Source organism: Chlorocebus sabaeus, chromosome X (genome assembly GCF_047675955.1).
Source record: "Chlorocebus sabaeus isolate Y175 chromosome X, mChlSab1.0.hap1, whole genome shotgun sequence".
Taxonomy (NCBI): Eukaryota; Metazoa; Chordata; class Mammalia; order Primates; family Cercopithecidae; genus Chlorocebus; species Chlorocebus sabaeus.
Window position 1 is genome coordinate 100,244,730 of NC_132933.1, and position 19,237 is coordinate 100,263,966.

General features: G+C 42.8%; 2 protein-coding genes across 2 annotated transcripts; one reads left to right on the forward strand and one right to left on the reverse strand.

Moving 5' to 3' along the window:
- Positions 1 to 1,668: 1,668 nt before the first annotated feature.
- LOC140710774 (X antigen family member 5) lies at positions 1,669 to 7,776 on the forward strand. The gene is made up of 5 exons (XM_073013205.1): positions 1,669 to 1,725; positions 2,029 to 2,108; positions 2,608 to 2,713; positions 4,584 to 4,709; positions 7,666 to 7,776. The coding sequence occupies exons 2-5, from the start codon at positions 2,037 to 2,039 to the stop codon at positions 7,686 to 7,688; spliced, it is 327 nt and encodes a 108-aa protein (XP_072869306.1). The 5' UTR covers positions 1,669 to 1,725; positions 2,029 to 2,036; the 3' UTR covers positions 7,689 to 7,776.
- Positions 7,777 to 10,935: 3,159 nt separating this feature from the next.
- On the reverse strand, positions 10,936 to 17,836 carry LOC140710775 (X antigen family member 3-like; the record flags this gene model as incomplete). Its single annotated transcript, XM_073013206.1, has 5 exons — positions 10,936 to 10,958; positions 14,081 to 14,206; positions 16,577 to 16,679; positions 16,950 to 16,951; positions 17,764 to 17,836. Coding segments are annotated over 5 exons (327 nt in total), but the record flags the coding sequence as incomplete, so codon positions are not given.
- Between the last annotated feature and the right edge of the window lie 1,401 nt (positions 17,837 to 19,237).

A 19,237-nucleotide genomic window follows, 5' to 3' on the forward strand; every position in this document is an offset into this window, starting at 1 on the left:
TCCATTAAGGGTGACATAGGACTGTGTGTTCCCAACGTTTCTCAATGCATGAGATTGTTTGATCAAAGAAAAACAAATGCTCTCTTAAGTGCCTTTCTTTCCACTACAAACACCCTGTGGATGCGGGTATGAGAACAGCAGGAAAACCATGGTCGACCCTGCAAGTGGCAGACTCAGTGGGCATGCCCCTTGCTAAGCAAGTTCCTGCTGCCCATGTGACTTGCTGTCTGTCTTCTATCCCTGCAGAGCTGTGGAAGGAAACGTCATGACTTCTTTCTTGCCAACTATGACACAGCTGGTAGGTCAGCAGAGCAGTCCTCCCAGAAGTTGAAGTGTCAGTGAGTGGGAGGGAAAGCAGAAGGGCTTCCCGTAGGTTGGACCACTCGGTCCATGGCCTCATATAGATCCTCATCCTTCTACTAAAAGGCAGCGACATCACCATGGCCTTGCTGTTGTGGGGTCCTGGGCAGGGGAAGAAGTAAGGGCATAGTGGGGAGGAGGGTCAGATGAACACGGAAGGAGTTGAAGGGTGACATTATTTGCAGTATTTCAGTCTCAGAGGCATAAAAAATACCACACAGAGAGGATGGATTCCAAAGTCCTTAGTGGGGACCTTGGAAGGAGCAGAGGACAGGGCATGGGGAGACAAGGAAGCGCAACGCGGCTCTTAAGGCAAGAGGGGACCTCACTGCGCATGCTCCTTTGGTGCCCCCTCAGTGCGCATATTCATTGGGCGTCCTCCCATTGGCCCTTCGCCCGTATGGTGAACGCCAGGGAGCTGTGATCCTGCAGCTCGGGTCCCTGAGGTCTGGATTCTTTCTCCCCTGCTGAGACGCAGCCAGTAGGTCCACAGGTCGCTCCAACTGGGAGTTGAAGCGTGAGTGAGAGTGCGGAGGAGCCAGCGGGCTTCCAGAGGGTCGGGGCGCATGATTGGTGACTCCCAGTGAGAAGGGGCTTGATGTCGTCGTCCTTCTCGTGCGGCCCCGCAGCTATGGGCCTTCTTGTCTTGTCGGGGTCAGAACCAAGGAAGAAGCAGGGCCTCGGAGTGGGACGGGGGTTAGGTGAAGCTGGGGCGATGCTGGGGTGCTGTTGGTGGTATTCCAGTCCCAGAAACGCCTGAAACTTCCAACAGAGGACAAATTCCAGACTCCTTAAGGGGCATCAGGCCTGGAATGTCGTGGGCGGTAAGGAAGGGGCCTGGAAATTGGGAACACTCCGGACTGGTGACCGCCACCCCAAGGTTTGTATAATGAACCGCAGAGGTGCCCGCCCGGTGAGGACTGCCCGGTGCTATGTGGCAACTTCTCAGCTCCATCTTGGAAGTTCGAATGGGTGGGAGGGGCTATGCATTCCAACAAAACTCGATTTTAGGGGGGAAATGGCCCTAGCAAAGGGTGTGTGACAAAAGCCATGGGCACTTTAATTTTAATTCTCAAGCTGTATTTTCCTAAATGTCTCGCGATGGAGAGTCCAACTGTGAAACCAAACCTCATTGGAAATACCGTGCGTCTCTTGCCATAAGCCCTAAGGCATTGCTCAGCTAGCTTGACGAACATAAGTGGCTGTGCAAGTATTCGATTCAGAAGGCATACGCACTTATACATGCCCTCTGACTTACCTTTCAATGTCTTACCAAATTTTTAAAAATTGCAAGTTAGCATTTGGCCATGGAAGTGCTCAAATGTAGTATCCACTCACATGCATTTTTCCAGTCACGGTATTCTGGTTTTCGGTTTGGTTTGGTTTGGTTTGGTTTTTTTGAGATGGAGTTTTGCTCTTGTTGCCTAGGCTGGAGTGCAATGGCGCGATCTCGGCTGGCTGCAGCACTCGCCCCCGGGTTCAAGCGGTTCTCCTGCCTCAACCTCCCGACTAGCTGGGATTAAGGCACTCACCACCACGCCCGGCTAAGTTTTTGTATTTTTAGTAGAGACGGGGTTTCACCATTTTGGCCAAGCTGGCCTCGAACTCCGGACCTCAGGTGATCCATCCTCCTCAGCCTCCGCAAAGTGCACACTGTTCTGTTTGCAGACTGAAATATGAGTTGGCGAGGAAGAAGATATAGACCAAGACGATGTTTACGACTTGCTCAGCTGGTTGGGCCTATGCCTGTGAGTAACTTAACGTTCGATTTTTTCCAATAGCAGAAGTTTTTTTGTGTGGTAGTTATTGTTGAACTAGTATAGATACACTGATAAAGGTCTCCCATGTTGATAAAAAATGATCATGGCATCTCATGAAGGAAAGAGTAACCCAAGAGGACTACACACTGTTTTCGCCTGGATGTGTGAACTTGTGTTCCTCGATTTGACTGGTGATTTCCTCCTCATGCTTATTCATAGCACGTTACACCCATTCAACCCCACATGAATTAAAATGGCTTCCAACGCCATTGAGGGTAACGGTCTCAGAGTAACCTCTCTATGAGAAGAGTAACTTAACGAAGAATAAGTATGTGGAATAGTTTTGGGATAGTGTTGGAGCATGTCTTTAAACATGTATATGATCAGAAGTATCTGTGTAATCTGTATATTCATATTATTGACATGCATTGATAAGAAGAATTTTTTATCTGCACATGCACACACCATGTCCCCGCCCTTGTTCCAGGAGCCCAGTGTGCCAGAGCCTCAACAAGAAGGACCACCAACTGAAAGTCAGGATCATACACCTGGTCAGAAGAGAGGAGAAGATCAGGGTGCAGCTGAGATTCAAGGTGCTGGGAAGGGAAAGAAAGAATGTCTATGGGGGGAGGAGGCCTGTGTGTGCATGACGCCTTATGCCATGACCAGTAACAGGACGAAAGAAAACAACAGGAAAGGATCTCAAACATTTGCTGAGAGTTTTGCAAGAGGCTGGAAATGTGATGGGTATAGTTTGCAGCTTCCTGCAGTCCCTGGATATGATGAATCTTCTCTTTTTCTTTGAGATGCATTTTGTATGCTTGAAAATATAGTCCTTCCTAAATCAGATGAAACCATTTAATTGGTTGTATAAAAATGTACATTATTTCACCAGTTTAACTTGATATTCTTAGGACGTTGCAGTGAGATCTTCTCAGCCATGGTGTTCACAGTGTTGTAAGCACCCTTTGATAGCATGTGGAGTGCCAAGTCACCCTACCATATAACACCCCAAATAAAGCCCATTTGCAAAGGAATCTTAGCCTCATTTTATAAATAAGAAAACGGAGGCCGGGCGTAGTGCCTCACCCCTGTTATCCCTGCACTTTGGGAGGCCGAGGTGGGCGGATCACTTGAGGTCAGGAGTTCGAGACCACCGTGGCCAATATGGTGAAATCCTGTCTCTACTAAAAATATACGAACTCGTTGGGCGTGGTGGCACACACCTGTAATCTCAGCTACTAAGTAGGCTGAGGCAGGAGAATTTCTTGAGCCCGTGCGGCAGAGGTTGCAGTGAGCCGAGATCACACCACTGTACTCCAGCCTTGGTGACATAGCGAGACTCCGTCTCAAAACATAAAAATAAATAAATAAGAAAACTGAGGCTCAGAGATAGAGACTTACCAAGAAAACTTGACTCATGGAGAAGGAATTCGTATTTTGTTCCAAGGTATGCATTCTTCCTACCATCTATTTTAGAAAATGTGAATGATATTTTGCTCAAAGATGCTTAATACTCCAATGTGTCTGTACTATAAGGTACTTCGATATTGGCTCAGGACAAAACGCAGTTCAGTGAAGCAGGATAGCAACTCCAGAAAAGAGGTCAATGAATGACAGCCACTGTTTCCTTTGGTGTATATTTTTCACAGTATGTTTGGTAAAAGGTGGATAACTCAGGACGTTGGCGTACAGGTGACTTTATTAGTAGGATATGGAGGGGGCTTTGAAAAGTTGTTTCAATATTTTTATAATTAGAAAGCTCCAAGTACGATAAGATTATCATGAAACGGAAATTGTTTTCTCAACGGATAGCGTTTTCAAACTAATCAGAGACAGAATTTGGGCCATGGATTATTTTAGCAATTCACTGTTAAGGGGTTTCCAGAATATGACTGTCAACAACGCTCATTAATTTCTTTGCACTTCAGTTCCCGCACTCCCACTGGAAGACAGTGGTTTTGCTGTTATATTTCGTACTTTTTTTCTTAATGACATTCATGTATGGAAAGTCACATATAGGGGCCTTTGGATCTAAGAATTACTTTAATAAAGTTTAACCCCAACATTTTCAAGATACCTCAACAGGGGATGAGTGTCAGGACCATAAGATTTGTCATAGGCTCGCCGATACATTGATCTAATCCTTCAGAAAATTACATTGAAGTTACGATTAAAATGCTATCCGTGAGGCTGTCCTGTTTTCCTAGGTAGCTGTGTGTTTATAATACACAATGGTAAAGTATGGGAAATGTAAGTGTGCTGAGACTTATCTTCAGATTGTCATTTAAGATAAGGTATCATAACACAGGAAAACAAACGTGGGACATCTTTGCTTCACATTTATTACCACAGTAGCTTATAGGCTTTTATTGCATAACACCGAGGAAAAGAAAAGGATCAGTTCCTTATTTATCATTCCTGTTTGGCTGCTCCAGTCGACATCCTTTTGGTATTTTTCAGTGCCCGACCTGGAAGCTGATCTCCAGAAGCTGTCTCAGTCAAAGACTGGGGATGAATGCGGAGATGGTCCTGATGTCCAGGGGAAGATTCTGCCAAAATCAGAGCAATTTAAAATGCCAGAAGGAGGTATGTTACCCCTTAAGATTCAAAATTATGTGCTGTCTGTATTCCATCATGTTATACTTTTGATAATAAAAGGAGAGAATCTTACTGCCCCTTTAAAAATAGAGTTCAAATGCAGACTTTCTTTGGAAGGTAATTCAGACCCTAGAAGCCTGACTGCAAAACTGAAACACTATCAGATACAGACACAAATTGGGTCAAAGCCATATTGAATCATCAAATAGCAAAGCATTTTCTTACTTCTGAGTATAACCAACAGCTAACAATTTTCAGATTACTTTGTGATTTCTGCTTTTCACAAAAACACAATGCACTTGTAATACCACTTTGTATGAAATATGCTGATCCCTGAAGGAGATTCTCGTACCAGCTCTTAACATAATTTGTGAGCTTCTGGACAAATCACATAAATCCTACACCCATTTTTGCTTTTATTGAAAGTAGTGAATGCACATCAGATAGATTAAAATCCACTTCAGTGCTGATTTCTACATGCTCTGGTTCTGTTGGAGAGAATGCAAAGATACTCGGATTTTCATGATTTGTTTATCATAACGATCAGCTTCAGTCCAGTTGTAATATCTGAGTTGAGATTTCATTGCTTCTAAGAAAACAAGCGGGCACTCTGCTTGATGTTTGTTTTTCCGTAAGGAGACCTTCATGAGTGTTCTTGAATTTTGTCAAATCCTGAATTCTCTCAGACTCTTAAACAATGATTGTTTTATTTTTATTTTTGCTTTTGTTTTGTTTTGTTTGGTTTTGTTTTGTTTCGGACGAGGTCTCGCTCGGCCGCCCAGGATGGAGTGCAGTGGTCCGATCTTGGTTCCCTGTGACCTCCGCCTCCCGGGTTTAAGCGATTCTCATGCCTCAGCCTCACGTGTATTTGGGATTACAGGTGCATGCCACCATGCCCAACTAATTTTTGTATTTTTAGTAGAAACAGGGGCTCACCATGTTGGCCAATCTGGGCTCGAACTCCTGACCTCAAGTGATCCACCTGCCTCGGCCTCCCAAAATGCTGGGATTACAGGTGTGAACCACCTCCCTCGCTGGACCCAGTGATTTGTGTTTTAAAGTCTTCCCACAGTGAAGCCTTGAATGACTGAATAATAAAATAGAAAGAGACAGTCAAGGTTTTGTGGCCCATGAAGTAGGGAGCCTGCATGTAGGTCAGTGATGCTCAAAGTGGTTGGAAGATGCCTGTGCTAAGCATGCTCCCTGCCCTCCTGTCAATCTTCATGAGCTACTGTGTGTAATTAGATTGAAGACACATACGGTAACCTCTAACCATATCAGAGGTTATATATTACAGGTTTCTGCCTTGAGTCATCAGATGATATGATTTAAAGTTCAAAGACTGTAACGTACGAAGTCCTGAGTAGTCCACATAAGTATCTTTTACACGTTTTTCAAATTGCTGACTTAATTAGAAGAACTTCTGAATTTAAAGGATGCACTGCATTTTTAGGGGAGAAATTATCTAAATGATTTACTCCACACTGGTGAACCACTCCATTAGACTATTTACATTAATAGATAGTGTGTAGACGATTTCCAGGAGCCTACTGAACAAGCCTCAGTTGTATTCTTAGGACAGTCATACCGTTAAATGCATATCTTATTAAAATAGATAACAAATTACATGATACAAGAAAATAATACTGAGACATAAAAAATAATAAAAGAGTCACAGAATAAACTTAAGGGAAAGGGAAACAGGCAGTACATGAAAGGTATGAATCATTAACAAAGGGAAAACTAATGGAAAAGTAATACATTTAATAGATCGTTCTTTTGAGAAATAGCTAGGAAGACAGCATCCAGCAGATGAAACAATCTTGAAGAAAATGGAAAAAGCACAACACGGAATGTGAACAAGACCCAGATATTGAATGTAGGGCATAATTGAAAGTGAATACATTCTTAAACACAATATTTTCAGAGTATGGATGAAATGGTTGACACACTAGGGATGCCTACATTATTTAATATATCCCTGCAATAACTAAATATCTGAACACCACAAGGACTGTGCATGAACTTGTGAAATTTGCTAGTTGTCCCTCAAAAACAGTTACTTTTAGAAGCAAATATTTAGCTTTTCCAGATGTCTTACTCTCCGTTTTCATTTCCCTCTCCATTTTTTTTTTTTCCCCACACTGGCTATGATGTATAACTCTTTCACATTTTAATATCAATCATGATCGTGATACGTTAAAACTTTTATGACCATTTAATTAATTATACAAATGGGAATACTTTCCAGTGAAAAAAGTGTCGTTATTCATATTGACATGAGGACTATAGGTGAAAACTGGATGCAAATGGTTAGTGTATGTTAAAAAAGAACAAAGGGGTAAACTAGCTCAAAGCAGTATCATAGCACTTCTTCACAATAGAGAAAAAACAAATGCAATACTGGCCTTTCTATTCATTTCACTAATGTATTTCCTAAAGTGACATTAACAGTTTCCTCAAAAGATAGCTTTCAGACTGTCTGCAGGAACCTATTGGACATTCAGACCATACTGTCAAGCCAAAACATTAAATTATGCATTTTTTCTGGAGGAATTTTTTCAGAAATTCCTTCTGTTTCTTAGGTTTTTTTGTGTTCTGGTTGTATTTTCAGTAAAACTCTACACATTGTTTGCCATCTACTTTAAGCCCCTTCTAATAGGTTCACTTGATTTAATGTGATCTGTCCTCAGACTGTCTTTTGGTTTCCTTCTAGCACGAAAAGCAGGGTGCGTTTTAAAAATGTTGCTAATGTATATGTTTGGAAGTGTATCCTCAAAGTCTCTACAGAGGTCTAGTTGAATATTAGCCACAGGGAGACTCTTCGGATTCTGGTTTTAGTCCATTGTATAAAACTAAACCTTTGGTGTCCTTTGCATACCTTTAATTTCATCTGAATAGAGTTCTTCTGGTAATGTGCCCTCCTGTTATGTTTCTATCGCAGGGGAAGGGAAACCACAGCTTTAAACAAAGACAACCGAAAGAATGCAAACTGGACTTATCCGAGATATTTGACTTTTAAAAATCTCAATAAAGTTTTCCAGTTTTCTCCAAAGAAGTATCACACACCTGTTGTTCATTTATTCTCACATATTAGACAGTATTGAACATTTTGGCCGGGTGCAGTGGCCCATTCCTGTAATCCAAGCACATTGGGATGCTGAGGCAGGAAGATTGCTTGAGCTTGGGAGATTGAGACGTGCTTGGGCAACATGGCAAAACCGCCTCTCTACAAAAATGGATGAATGAATGCATGAATATATGCACATATGTATGTAGGTGTAGTCCCAGCTACTCTGGAGGCTGAGGTGGGAGGATCCCTTGAGCCTAGGAGGTCGAGGATGTAGGTAGTCATGTTCACGCCACTGCAGCTCCAGCCTGGGTGAATGCGACTCTGTCTGAATAAAATATAGTATCATTTTTGCAACTCTGCATTCTGATTGAGCTGCTATGCACATGTGTGATATTGTGAATATATATATTTGGTCCTGGACCCTGCTTACTGTCATACAACTCCTACAGGTTTTGGAATCTCCACATAGTGATGTCTTTTTGTATGCTAGTGAGTTGACCATTTGCTGGCAGCTCCTAGGTAGCTCTAGGATGGGGGATTAGAGGGTTGGGACTTTTCAGCCACATCCCCAACCTTCAGGACAGGGAGAGGGGCTGAAGGTTAAGTTGATCACCAATGGCGGGCCAACAGTTTAGTCAATCATGCCTATATGATGAAAACCTCCATCAAAACCCAAAAGGACAGGGTTCAGAGAGCTTCTTGCCTAGCGGAACACATGGAGAGTGGCATGCCCGTAGAGGCCATGGAAGCCCCCTACCTCTTCCTTCTATTCTTTCCCCTACGTATCTCTTTATCTGCATCCTTTGTTAGGATATCCTATTTTCCACAAAATATGTGAGAATTCCCCGGGCTATCGAGCTGGATGAAAGAACTAGGGCCTAGGTGGAAGAAAGGGGAAAGCAACTAGGGCAACTTGATGAAGCAAAATTACTTGGATCCTACCTACACTGTCTCCTTACACACGATGGCATGGCATAGCCATGGGATTCCCTCCTGCCTCTTACACACTGGCCTTGAGATGGTGGGCAAGATACTTACGTCCTGTGGGACAGTTTCCCCATTTTTAAAGTGAAATTAGAATACTTACACTAAATACTTGCTATGAAGAATAAATGAAATAACAAGATGCAGGCATTACATTGCAGATAAATTTACTAGTTATCTTTCCTTAATCCCTTTAAAATGTCAAATATTTTCATTCCATTTTTCTTTACAACTACATCTCTAGTATGTGATAACCGCTTTGGAATTTCAAGTAGGAATATCGGTCTACCTTTTTAAATGCATTTGACTTCAGAAGGTGATTTCACGTAAATATGAAAGTTAAATAGCAGTGTAGCTGGCATCAGACACGGCATTGATTCTGAAGCTGATTTGTAAATCACCGAGGTGTGACAAGGCCAACCCTATGTCAGTACTATGTGCTGAAAACTTGTTTGATGTGTGTGATGCCATGAAGAATAAGTCTATTCCAGTCAGTCAACACCACACAACTCAATATCACAGTGTGTCAAGAGCTCAGGCAGTCCCTAAGCAGCCCTATGGTGGCTAACGGGGCCACAAGGATCACCAGTGCAGTTGTTATTTTGGCTTGTCATATATTCATCAATTTGGCGGGTAAGAAGACAATGAGCCCAAATGAATCAAAGTGGTTGATTACTTGCAGACTCAGCAAAAGCAAGATTAGCATTGTGTCAGCACTGTGTCCCTAGTCCCAGGGTACCACACGGAATTGGAGAAACTCAGTGACAGTACAGATGGTGGGTCTCTCTGCCTGTGAGGAGCCCACAGTCATACCCTAAGGCCAATTTTGAAACCACACTGAATCCTGAACCCAAGATCACACCTTACCGAGCTGCGACTATGGGACAGCAGGGGTGACCCAGCTCCCGAACATCTCGCACAGAACACCTTAGGGATGTCATCCATGCTTGTGAAGAGGAGGGACCTGTGTCAGTGACTACCCTGAACTGACTTGCCTGCTGACAGTTCCCCTAAACCAAAGATGCAAATCAGTTGTTTAGACTGAACGGGGAACCCTAGAGGGAAAGGTTTCTTTGTGGGATGGCACAATGGAGGCCTTGGCCAGCTTCTGCCCGATGACTGTATGTCCTGCTGGGGGTGTCCTAACAAGGGTAAAGTCTTGTAGTCCAGGGGTATCACCTGTGCCCTCTGGGATTGTTCTTACCTGTGTGCCCTGAATATCCCATCACTGCCTCATCCCGGGAGGGCGTGCACATCAACTTCAGCTTCCTGGCCATAGTTGTGCTGAGCCTGAAATGCTGGCTTGAGTTGGATAAAAATGGTTAATACAGAATGCTAGTTAGGAAGTCACCTGCCTTTGTCAGATAGACCTTCAGCATTAATAGGATTCGTATAAGATGAATGTGATGGGAAATTTGATGTGTCAACTTTGCTACGCCACGATGCATGAGAAATGTTCACTTTGACCAGGGTAGATGTCTCCGTGAAGGGTTTTCTTTACGTGAAAACTAGCATTTAAATCAGCAGACTTTTGGTAAACCTAATTGCCCTCCCCAATGTGGGTGGGCCTCATCCAGTTCCTTGAAGGCCTTCAGAGAAGAAGACTGGGGTCCTCCACAAGATGAAGAAATTCTGCCTCCACACTGCCCTTGGATTTGACCTTTCATATCACCTCTTCCCCGGGTCTCCAGCCTGACATCCTGCTCCGTGAGATTTGGACTTGCCAGTCGCAACACTTCCATGGGCTAGGTCTTCAAACTCAGTCTCTCTCTCTCTCTTTCTCTCTCCACCCACCCACACACACGTGTGCACGCATACACACACACACACACACACACACACCCCGAGGAACCCTAACCAATAGGCTGCTTATGTCTGGGACCCTTAGGGCATAACTGAGATCAGTACTGCAGGTTGGTGTCACTCTGCTGCAGGGCTCCTCAAGCAGAGGCCAGTGGTGTTCCCCTCCCACCCTCTGCAGACGGACATCCACGTGGCTCATCACTGTGACTCAGGGTTTGGTCATCCAACCATGTAGCGATCACTACAATTCCACAAGTGTTCCCTGCCCTCCTTCTGCATATGAGGTCCTCTGAGATATTTTTAAGTCAAATGTCTAATACAAAACCAGTTTGTGTTCTTTCAGCTTGTATTCATTTAAACCTGTGGTTGCCTTTCACCTATAATAGAAGAACAACATTACTAGCAGAACTGTATTTAGGTGACATTAAAGGTATGCAAAGGATACCAGTGTTTTAGTTGCATACAGTGGACTAAAACCAGAAGCCTATGAGTCACCCATTGGCTTACATGCAGTTAGGCCTCTGTAGAGATTTTGAAGATAGATTTCCAAGCCTATACATTATCAATACTTTTTAAACACATCCTGGTTTCCAGTGCTACAAGGAAACCAAAAGAGAGTTAGAGGCCAGAACACTTTAAATCAGGTGAACCTATTAAAAAGTGGTCAAAGCAGAAAGCAAACATTGTGTATACTTTTACTAAAAATATAACCAACACACAAAAAATGTTAAGAAACAAAAGGAATTTAAAAAAAAATGTTTAATTTAATGCTTTGGCTTGAAACCACATTCTGGATGTCCAGTAGACTCCTGGAAATAGTCTGAAAACTATCTTTTAAGAAAACATTTTATTGCATTTGTTTTTTATCTGTTGTATCTGAAGTGCAAAAATGTGTCTTTGGGCTAGTTTACCCTTCTGTGGTTTTTAAGGTACCGTAATCATTTTCCCCCAATTTTCACCTAAAGTGCTAATGTCAATATGAATACTGCCTTTTGACACTTGAAAGCATTCCCGTTTGTGTAATTAATTATATGGTCACACTAGTTTTAAGCTATCACTATCATTTCTGATGTCAAAACGTGAAACCATTATATATCATGAACAGTGTGGCAAAACAAAAAAAAAAAAAACGGAAATACAGGGATAGGAAAGGAAAATGGAAAGGACAGTAAGACATCTGGAGAAGCCAACTATTTGTTTCTAAAAGTGTTTTTGAGGGACAACTAGCAAATTTCAGAAGTTCTTCCAGTCTTTGTGATGTTTAGGTATTCACATATTATAGGGATATATTAAATAATGAGACCGGGTGCGGTGGCTCAAGCCTGTAATCCCAGCACTTTGGGAGGCCCAGACGGGCGGATCACGAGGTCAGCAGATCGAGACCATCCTGGCTAACACGGTGAAACCCCGTCTCTACTAACAAAATACAAAAAACTAGCCGGGTGAGGTGGCGGGCGCCTGTAGTCCCAGCTACTCGGGAGGCTGAGGCAGGAGAATGGCGTGAACTCGGGAGGCGGAGCTTGCAGTGAGCTGAGATCTGGCCACTGCACTCCAGCCCGGGCGACAGAGCGAGACTCTGTCTCAAAAAAAAAAATGAATAAATAAATAAAAAAATAAATAATGTATATGTGCCTAGCATATCAACCATTTCTTCCATACACTGAAAATATTTGAGTATTCACTTTCAATTATAACCTATATTCAATATCTGTGTCTTGTTCATGTTCCATGTTGACCTTTTTCCATTTTCTCCGAGTGTGTAAACTACTGGATACTCTATTCATAACTATTTCCCCCCCCAAAAATCTTTTAAATTTGTTACTTTTGGATTCGTTTTCCTTTTACTAATGATTCGTATCTGTCTTTTATTCATTTCCTCTTTCCTTTTACCTTAGATTTATTCTATTGCTCTTTTATTATTTTTTATTCTTCTCCTTTATCATGTAATGTGTTATCTATGCATTTAAGACTATAATCTTCCTAAGAATACAGTTGAGGCTTCTTCAGTAGGCTCCTGGAAACAGACTGAAAAAGGTCTTTTTGTTTGTTTGTTTTTGTTTTGTTTTTTGAGACAGAGTCTCTCTCTGTCGCCCAGGCTGGAGTGCAGTGTCCTGATCTTGGCTCACTGCAAGCTCCACCTCCCGGGTTCACGCCATCTTCCTGCCTCAGCCTCCCGAGTAGCTGGGACTACAGGCGCCCGCCACCACATCCGGCTAATTTTTTGTATTTTGTTTAGTAGAGATGGGATTTCACCGTGTTAGCCAGGATGGTCTCAATCTCCTGACCTCGTGATCTGCCCGCCTCGGCCTTCCAAAGAAAACTGTCTTTGAATGTAAATGGTCTAATGGAATGGTTCAGCAGTGTAGAGTACAAACATTTAGGTAATTTCTTCCCTAAATATGGAGTGCTCCCTTGAAATTCAGAAGCTCTTCTAATTAACAGTCAGCAATTTGGAAAATACGTGTAAAAGATACTTATGTCGACTACTCACGAATGAGGACGTTATCGTCTTTGAACTTTAAATTGCATCATCCGATGTCTCAAGGCAGAAACCTGTAATATGTAACCTATGATATGGTTAGAGGGGATTCTATCATATGTGTCTTCAATCTAATTACACACAGCAGCTCATGAAGACTGACAGAAGGGCAGGGGGCATGCTTAGCACAGGCATCTTACACCCACCTTGAGCATCACTGACCTACATGCATGCTGCCTACTTCATTGGTAACAGAAGCCTGTCTGTCTCTTGCCATTTTATGATTCAGTCGTTCAACGGTTCACTGCGGGAAGGATTTAAAATGCAATTATTCTTTAAGAACCAGAGAATTCGGAATTTAACAAAATCCAAGAACAGTCATTTAGGTCTCCATACGGGAAAACAAACATCAAGCAGGTTGCCCACTCATTTTCTTAGGAACCATGAAATCTCAACTCAGATATTATAACTGGAGTGAAACTGTTATGAAAAACAAATCATATCTTTGTATTCTATCCAACAGAACATGAAAATACACAAATCAATCTTGAAACAGATTTTAATGTATCTGATTTGCATTTACTATTTTCAATAGTAAAAGATGGATGTAGAATTTTTGGAATTCACCCAAAATCTCACAAATTATGTTAGATCTGGTACTAGAACCTCCTTCAGTACTCAGCATATTTCACACAAAGTGGTATTACAAATGCATTATGTATTTGTTTAAAGCAGAGATTAGAAAAGAATCTGAAAACAGTTAGCTATTGGTTATAGTCACAAGTAAGAAGATGCTTTCATATTTGATGATTCAATACGGCTTTGACCCAATTTGTTTCTGTATCTGATAGTGTTTAAGTCTTCCGGTCAGGCATTTGGGGTCTGAACAACTTTTCAAAGAAGGCCTGCATTTGAATTGTGTTTTTAAAGGGGCAGTAACGTTCTCTCTTTTTATTATCAAAAGTATAATATTGTGAAAAACAGAAAGCACGTAATTTTGCATCTTAATGGATAGCATACCTCCTTCTGGCATTTTAAATTGCTCTGCTTTTGGCAGAATTGTCCCCTGAACATCAGGACCATCTCCGCATTCATCCCCAGTCTTTGACTGAGACAGCTCCTGGAGATCAGCTTCCAGGTCAGACACTAAAAAATACAGAGGTTCTTGATTGAAGCAGGCAAACAAGAAGGACAAATAAGGAAAAGATAGTACTCTTTTCCTCAGTGTTATGAAATAAAAGCCTGTAGACCAGTGTGGTAATAAATGTGATGTAAAGATGGCACACTTTTGTTTTCCTGTATTATGAATTCTTATCTTAAATGACAATCTGAGGATAAATCACACCACACCTACATTTCCCATACTTTACCATTGTGTATTATGAACAGTGAATATCGACTATCTAAGAAATCTGGAGTCTGCCACATGGATAGAATTTTAATCATAAATGAAATGTAATTTTCTGAAGGATTAGATCAATGTATTGGCCTGCCTAGGAGAAATCTTACAGTTGTGACACCCATCCCTTGTTGAGGTGACTTGAAAATTATTTAGATAAATTAACATTATGCTTGGGTCTAAGGGCCCTGTATGTAACTTTACATAAATGAATCACATTTAGAATAATGTACCAAAAATAACAGGAAAATCACTGTCTTCCAGTGAGGGTACAGGAAGTTGAGTGCAAAGAAATTAGTGGTCACTGTTGACAGTCATATTCTGGAAACCTCTTAACAGCGAATTGCTAAAATACTCCATGGCCCAAATTCTGCCAGTGTTGAACGCAAAAGTACTATCTAGTGAGTAAACAACTTCTGATTCAGGATAAACTTATGGTACTTTTAGTTTTCTAATGATGAAAGTGCTTCTACGACTTTTAAAAGCCCCTTCGAAATCATGCTAATATAGCTACCTGTATGCCAGTGTCCTGAGTTATCCACCTTTTACCAAACATCCTGAAAAATTACCGATCAAAGGATACCACTCAAAGAGTGGCTGTCATTTATTGAGCTCTTTTCTGGAGTTTCTATTCTGCTTCGTTGAACTGTGTTTTGTCCTGAGCCAACACTAAACTACCTTAGAGTACACACACATTCAAGTAATAAGTATCTTAAGCCAAACCACTGACCTTTTCTTATTACAACATGGATAACACAAACCTTGGGACAAAATATGAATTCTGTCTCCATGAGTACAAGGGTTCTTGGTAAACCTCCATTTCAGAGCCTCAGTTTTCTTATTAATAAAATGAGGCTCAAGGATCTAGAACTAGATGTACCATGTGACCCAGCCATCCCATTACTGGGTATATACCCAAAGGATTATAAATTATGCTGCTATAAGGACACATGCACACGTATGTTTATTGCAGCACTATTCACAATAGCAAAGACTTGGAATCAACCCAAATGTCCATCAGTGACAGATTGGATTAAGAAAATGTGGCACATATACACCATGGAATACTATGCAGCCATAAAAAAGGATGAGTTTGTGTCCTTTGTAGGGACATGGATGCAGCTGGAAACCATCATTCTTAGCAAACTATCACAAGAACAGAAAACCAAACACCGCATGTTCTCACTCATAGGTGGGAACTGAACAATGAGATCACTTGGACTCGGGAAGGGAAACATCACACACCGGGGCCTATCATGGGGAGGGGGGGACGGGGGAGGGATTGCATTGGGAGTTATACCTGATGTAAATGACGAGTTGATGGGTGCAGCACACCAACATGGCACAAGTATACATATGTAGCAAACCTGCACGTTGTGCACATGTACCCTACAACTTGAAGTTTAATAATAATAAATAAATTAAAAAAAAAAAAACGTATTCTAGAAGGAAAATTTAAGAAAGATCACCAATTCAGATCTAAGAGATCTAGATTCTTGTTCTGGGTTTGTTTTGTCATTTCACCTCTCAGGACCTCTACATTGCAGAAGGCAGAGGTTCATCTATGTTGTTTTCTCTTGTACCTTCAATTCTTAGCACAGTGTTTGGCACATACTATATGTTCAATAAATATTTAAATACTTACCAAAAAAAAATAAAAATAAAAAATAAAATGAGGCTAACATCCTTATGCAAATGGGCTTTATTCAGGGTGTTATAAGGTAGGATGACTTGGCACTCCACATGCTGTTAAAGGGTGCTTACAGCGCTATTGACACAATGCCTCAGAAGATCATACAGCAACATTCTAAGAAGAACAAATTAAACTAGCGAAATACTGCATATTTATGCATAAAGTTAAACTGCTTCATCTGATTTAGCAAGGACTGTATTTTCAAGCATACAAAATATATTTCAAAGGTAAGAGAAGATTCATTATATCCAGGGACTGCATGAAGCTGTAAACTATACTCTTCAATTTTCCAGCCAACTTTCAGCAAATGTTTGCGATCCTTTCCTAATGTTTTCTTTCCTCCTGTTACTGGTCACGGCATAATGCATGATGCACACATAGGCCTCCTCCCCGCATAGACATTCTTTCTTTCCCTTCCCAGCACCTCGAATATCAGCTGCACCCTGATCTTCTCTCTTCTGACCAGGTGTGGGATCCCGACTTTCAGTTGGTGGTTCCTCTTGTTGAGGCTCCTCATCACTGGGCTCCTGGGACCGTGGTTGTGTGTGTACAAATAAAAAGTTTTGGCTGGGCGCAGTGGCTCACGCCCAGCACTTTGGGAAGCCAAGGCGAGCAGATCACGAGGTCAAGAGTTTGAGACCAGCCTAGCCAACACGCTGAAACCCTGTCTCTACTAAGAATACAAAAATTAGCCGGGCATGGTGGCGCATGCCTGTAATCCCAGCTACTTGGGAGGCTGAGGCAGGAGAATCGCTTGAACCCTGGAGGTGGAGGTTGCAAGTGAGCCGAGATCACACCACTGCACTCCAACCTGGGCGACAGAGCAAGACTCTGTCTCGGGAAAAAAAAAAAAATTGTTATCAATACATGTCAACAATGCAAATAAACAGAATACATAGATATTTCTGATCATAAGTAAGTCTAAAGACATTTCTCCAACACCATTCATATACTTATTATTCATCAAGTTATTCTTCCCACAGAGAGGTTACTCTAAGGCGGAGTTACCCTCAAGGGCTTTGGAAGGTGGTTTAATCTATGTTGGGATGGATGTGTGCAATCTGTTATGAATAAGCATACGGAGGAAGTCATGGGCAAAATCTGGGGAACACAAGGTCATCCATCCAGGCAAAACCAGAATGTAGGCCAGGCGCAGTGGCTCAGGCCTGTAATCCCAGCACTTTGGGAGGCTGAGGCAGGTGGATTGCTTGAGCTCAGGGGTTCAAGAACAGCCTGGGCAACACGGTGAAACCCCATCTCTACTAAAATACAAAAAGAAATCAGCTGGGCGTGGCAGCGTGCACCTGTAGTCCCAGCTACTCGGGAGGCTCAGGCAGGAGAATTGCTTGAGCCCAGGAGACGGAGGTTGCAGTGAGCCAAGCCTGGGTGACAGAGCAAGACTCCATCTCCAAACACACACACACACACACACACACACACACACACACACACAACACGTAATCCTCTTGGATCAGTCTTTCCTTCATGAGACGCCATGATCATTTTTTATCAGCTCAGAAGACCTTTAACAGTGTATATATACTAGTTCAACAACACTATCACACACAAAACATTCTGCTAATAGAAAACAACGAATGTTAAAGCACTCACACATACTCCCGATCAGCTCAGGAGGTTGTAAACTTCGTCTTGGTCTAGGCCTACATGTTGATCTTCCTCGCCAAATTATATTTCACTCTGCAAAGAGAATACAGAATACTGTGATTGGGAAATGGCACTTGAGAGGATAGCTCTATTCGAGCACTTCCATGGCCAAATGTTAACTTGTCACTTTTTTGAAGTTTGGAAAATACTTTGAAGGTAAGTCCCAGGGCAAGTATAAGTTCGTGTGTCTTCTGAATAGAATGCTTGCACAGTCACTTAAGGTGATCAAGCTAGCAAAGTAATGTCTTAAGGCTCCTGGCAAGAGACACTGGATATCCCTGATGTGGTTTGGTTTCACAACAGGAATCTCCATCATGGAGACGTGTAGGAAAATAGAGCTAGAGAATTAAACTGGGAGTGACCACAGTGTTTGTCACACACCCATTTCCTGGGCCCAGTTCCTCCCTAAAATCAAGTTTTGCTCGACCACAGAGTCCCATCCATTCGAACCTCCACGGTGGAGTTGGGAAGTTGCAACACAGCACTGGGTGCTCCTCACTGGACACCTGTTCCTGGCACTCTACAGACTTCGGGGCTGAGGTCACCAACCCGCAGCATTCCCAGTTCCCAGGCCCCTTCCTTACTGCCCACGCTGTCCATGCCTGGGTCCCCGCTGGGGAGTCTACAATCTGTCCTCTGTCAGGGGTTTGAGGCATTTCTGGGACTCAGATACCTTCAACAGCACCCCCAGCACGCACCCCATCGTACCCCAATCCCCTCCACGTCAAGGCCCTCCTTCCTCCTTAGTTGTGGCCCCGACAGAAAAGAAGTCCCATGGCTGCAGTGCCACATGTAAAGGATGAAGACCTCGAGGCCCTTCCCCTCTGAGTCTCTCTCCCACCGACGACCCTCCAGAAGCCCACTGGCTCCTCCTTACCCTCACTCACACTTCAACTCCCAGTTGGATTGGCCTGTGGACCTACCTGCTGTGTCTCAGTAGGAGAGAAAGAATCCAGACCTTAGGAACTTGACCTCACAGCTCCGAGGCATTCACCACGTGGGTGAAGAGGTAGAGTAGAAGATGCCTGGTGAACATGTGCACTGAGGTGTGCACCCAAAGATTTGAGCTCTCCTATCACCTCTGCCACGGGTCTCCAGCCTGACATCCTGCTCTGTGAGATTTGGACTTGCCAGTTGCAATACTTCCATGGGCTAGGTCTTCAAACTCAGTCTCTCTCTCTCTCTTTCTCTCTCCACCCACCCACCCACACACTTGTGCATGCACACACACACCGAGGAACCCCAACCAATAGGCTGCTTACATTTGGGACCCTTGAGGGGCATCACTGAGATCAGTACTGCAGGTTGGTCTCACTCTGCTGCGGGGCTCCTAAGGCAGACGCCTGTGGTGTTCCCCTCCCACCCTCTGCACAGGGACATCCATGTGGCTCATCACTGTGACTTTGGGTTTGGTCATCCA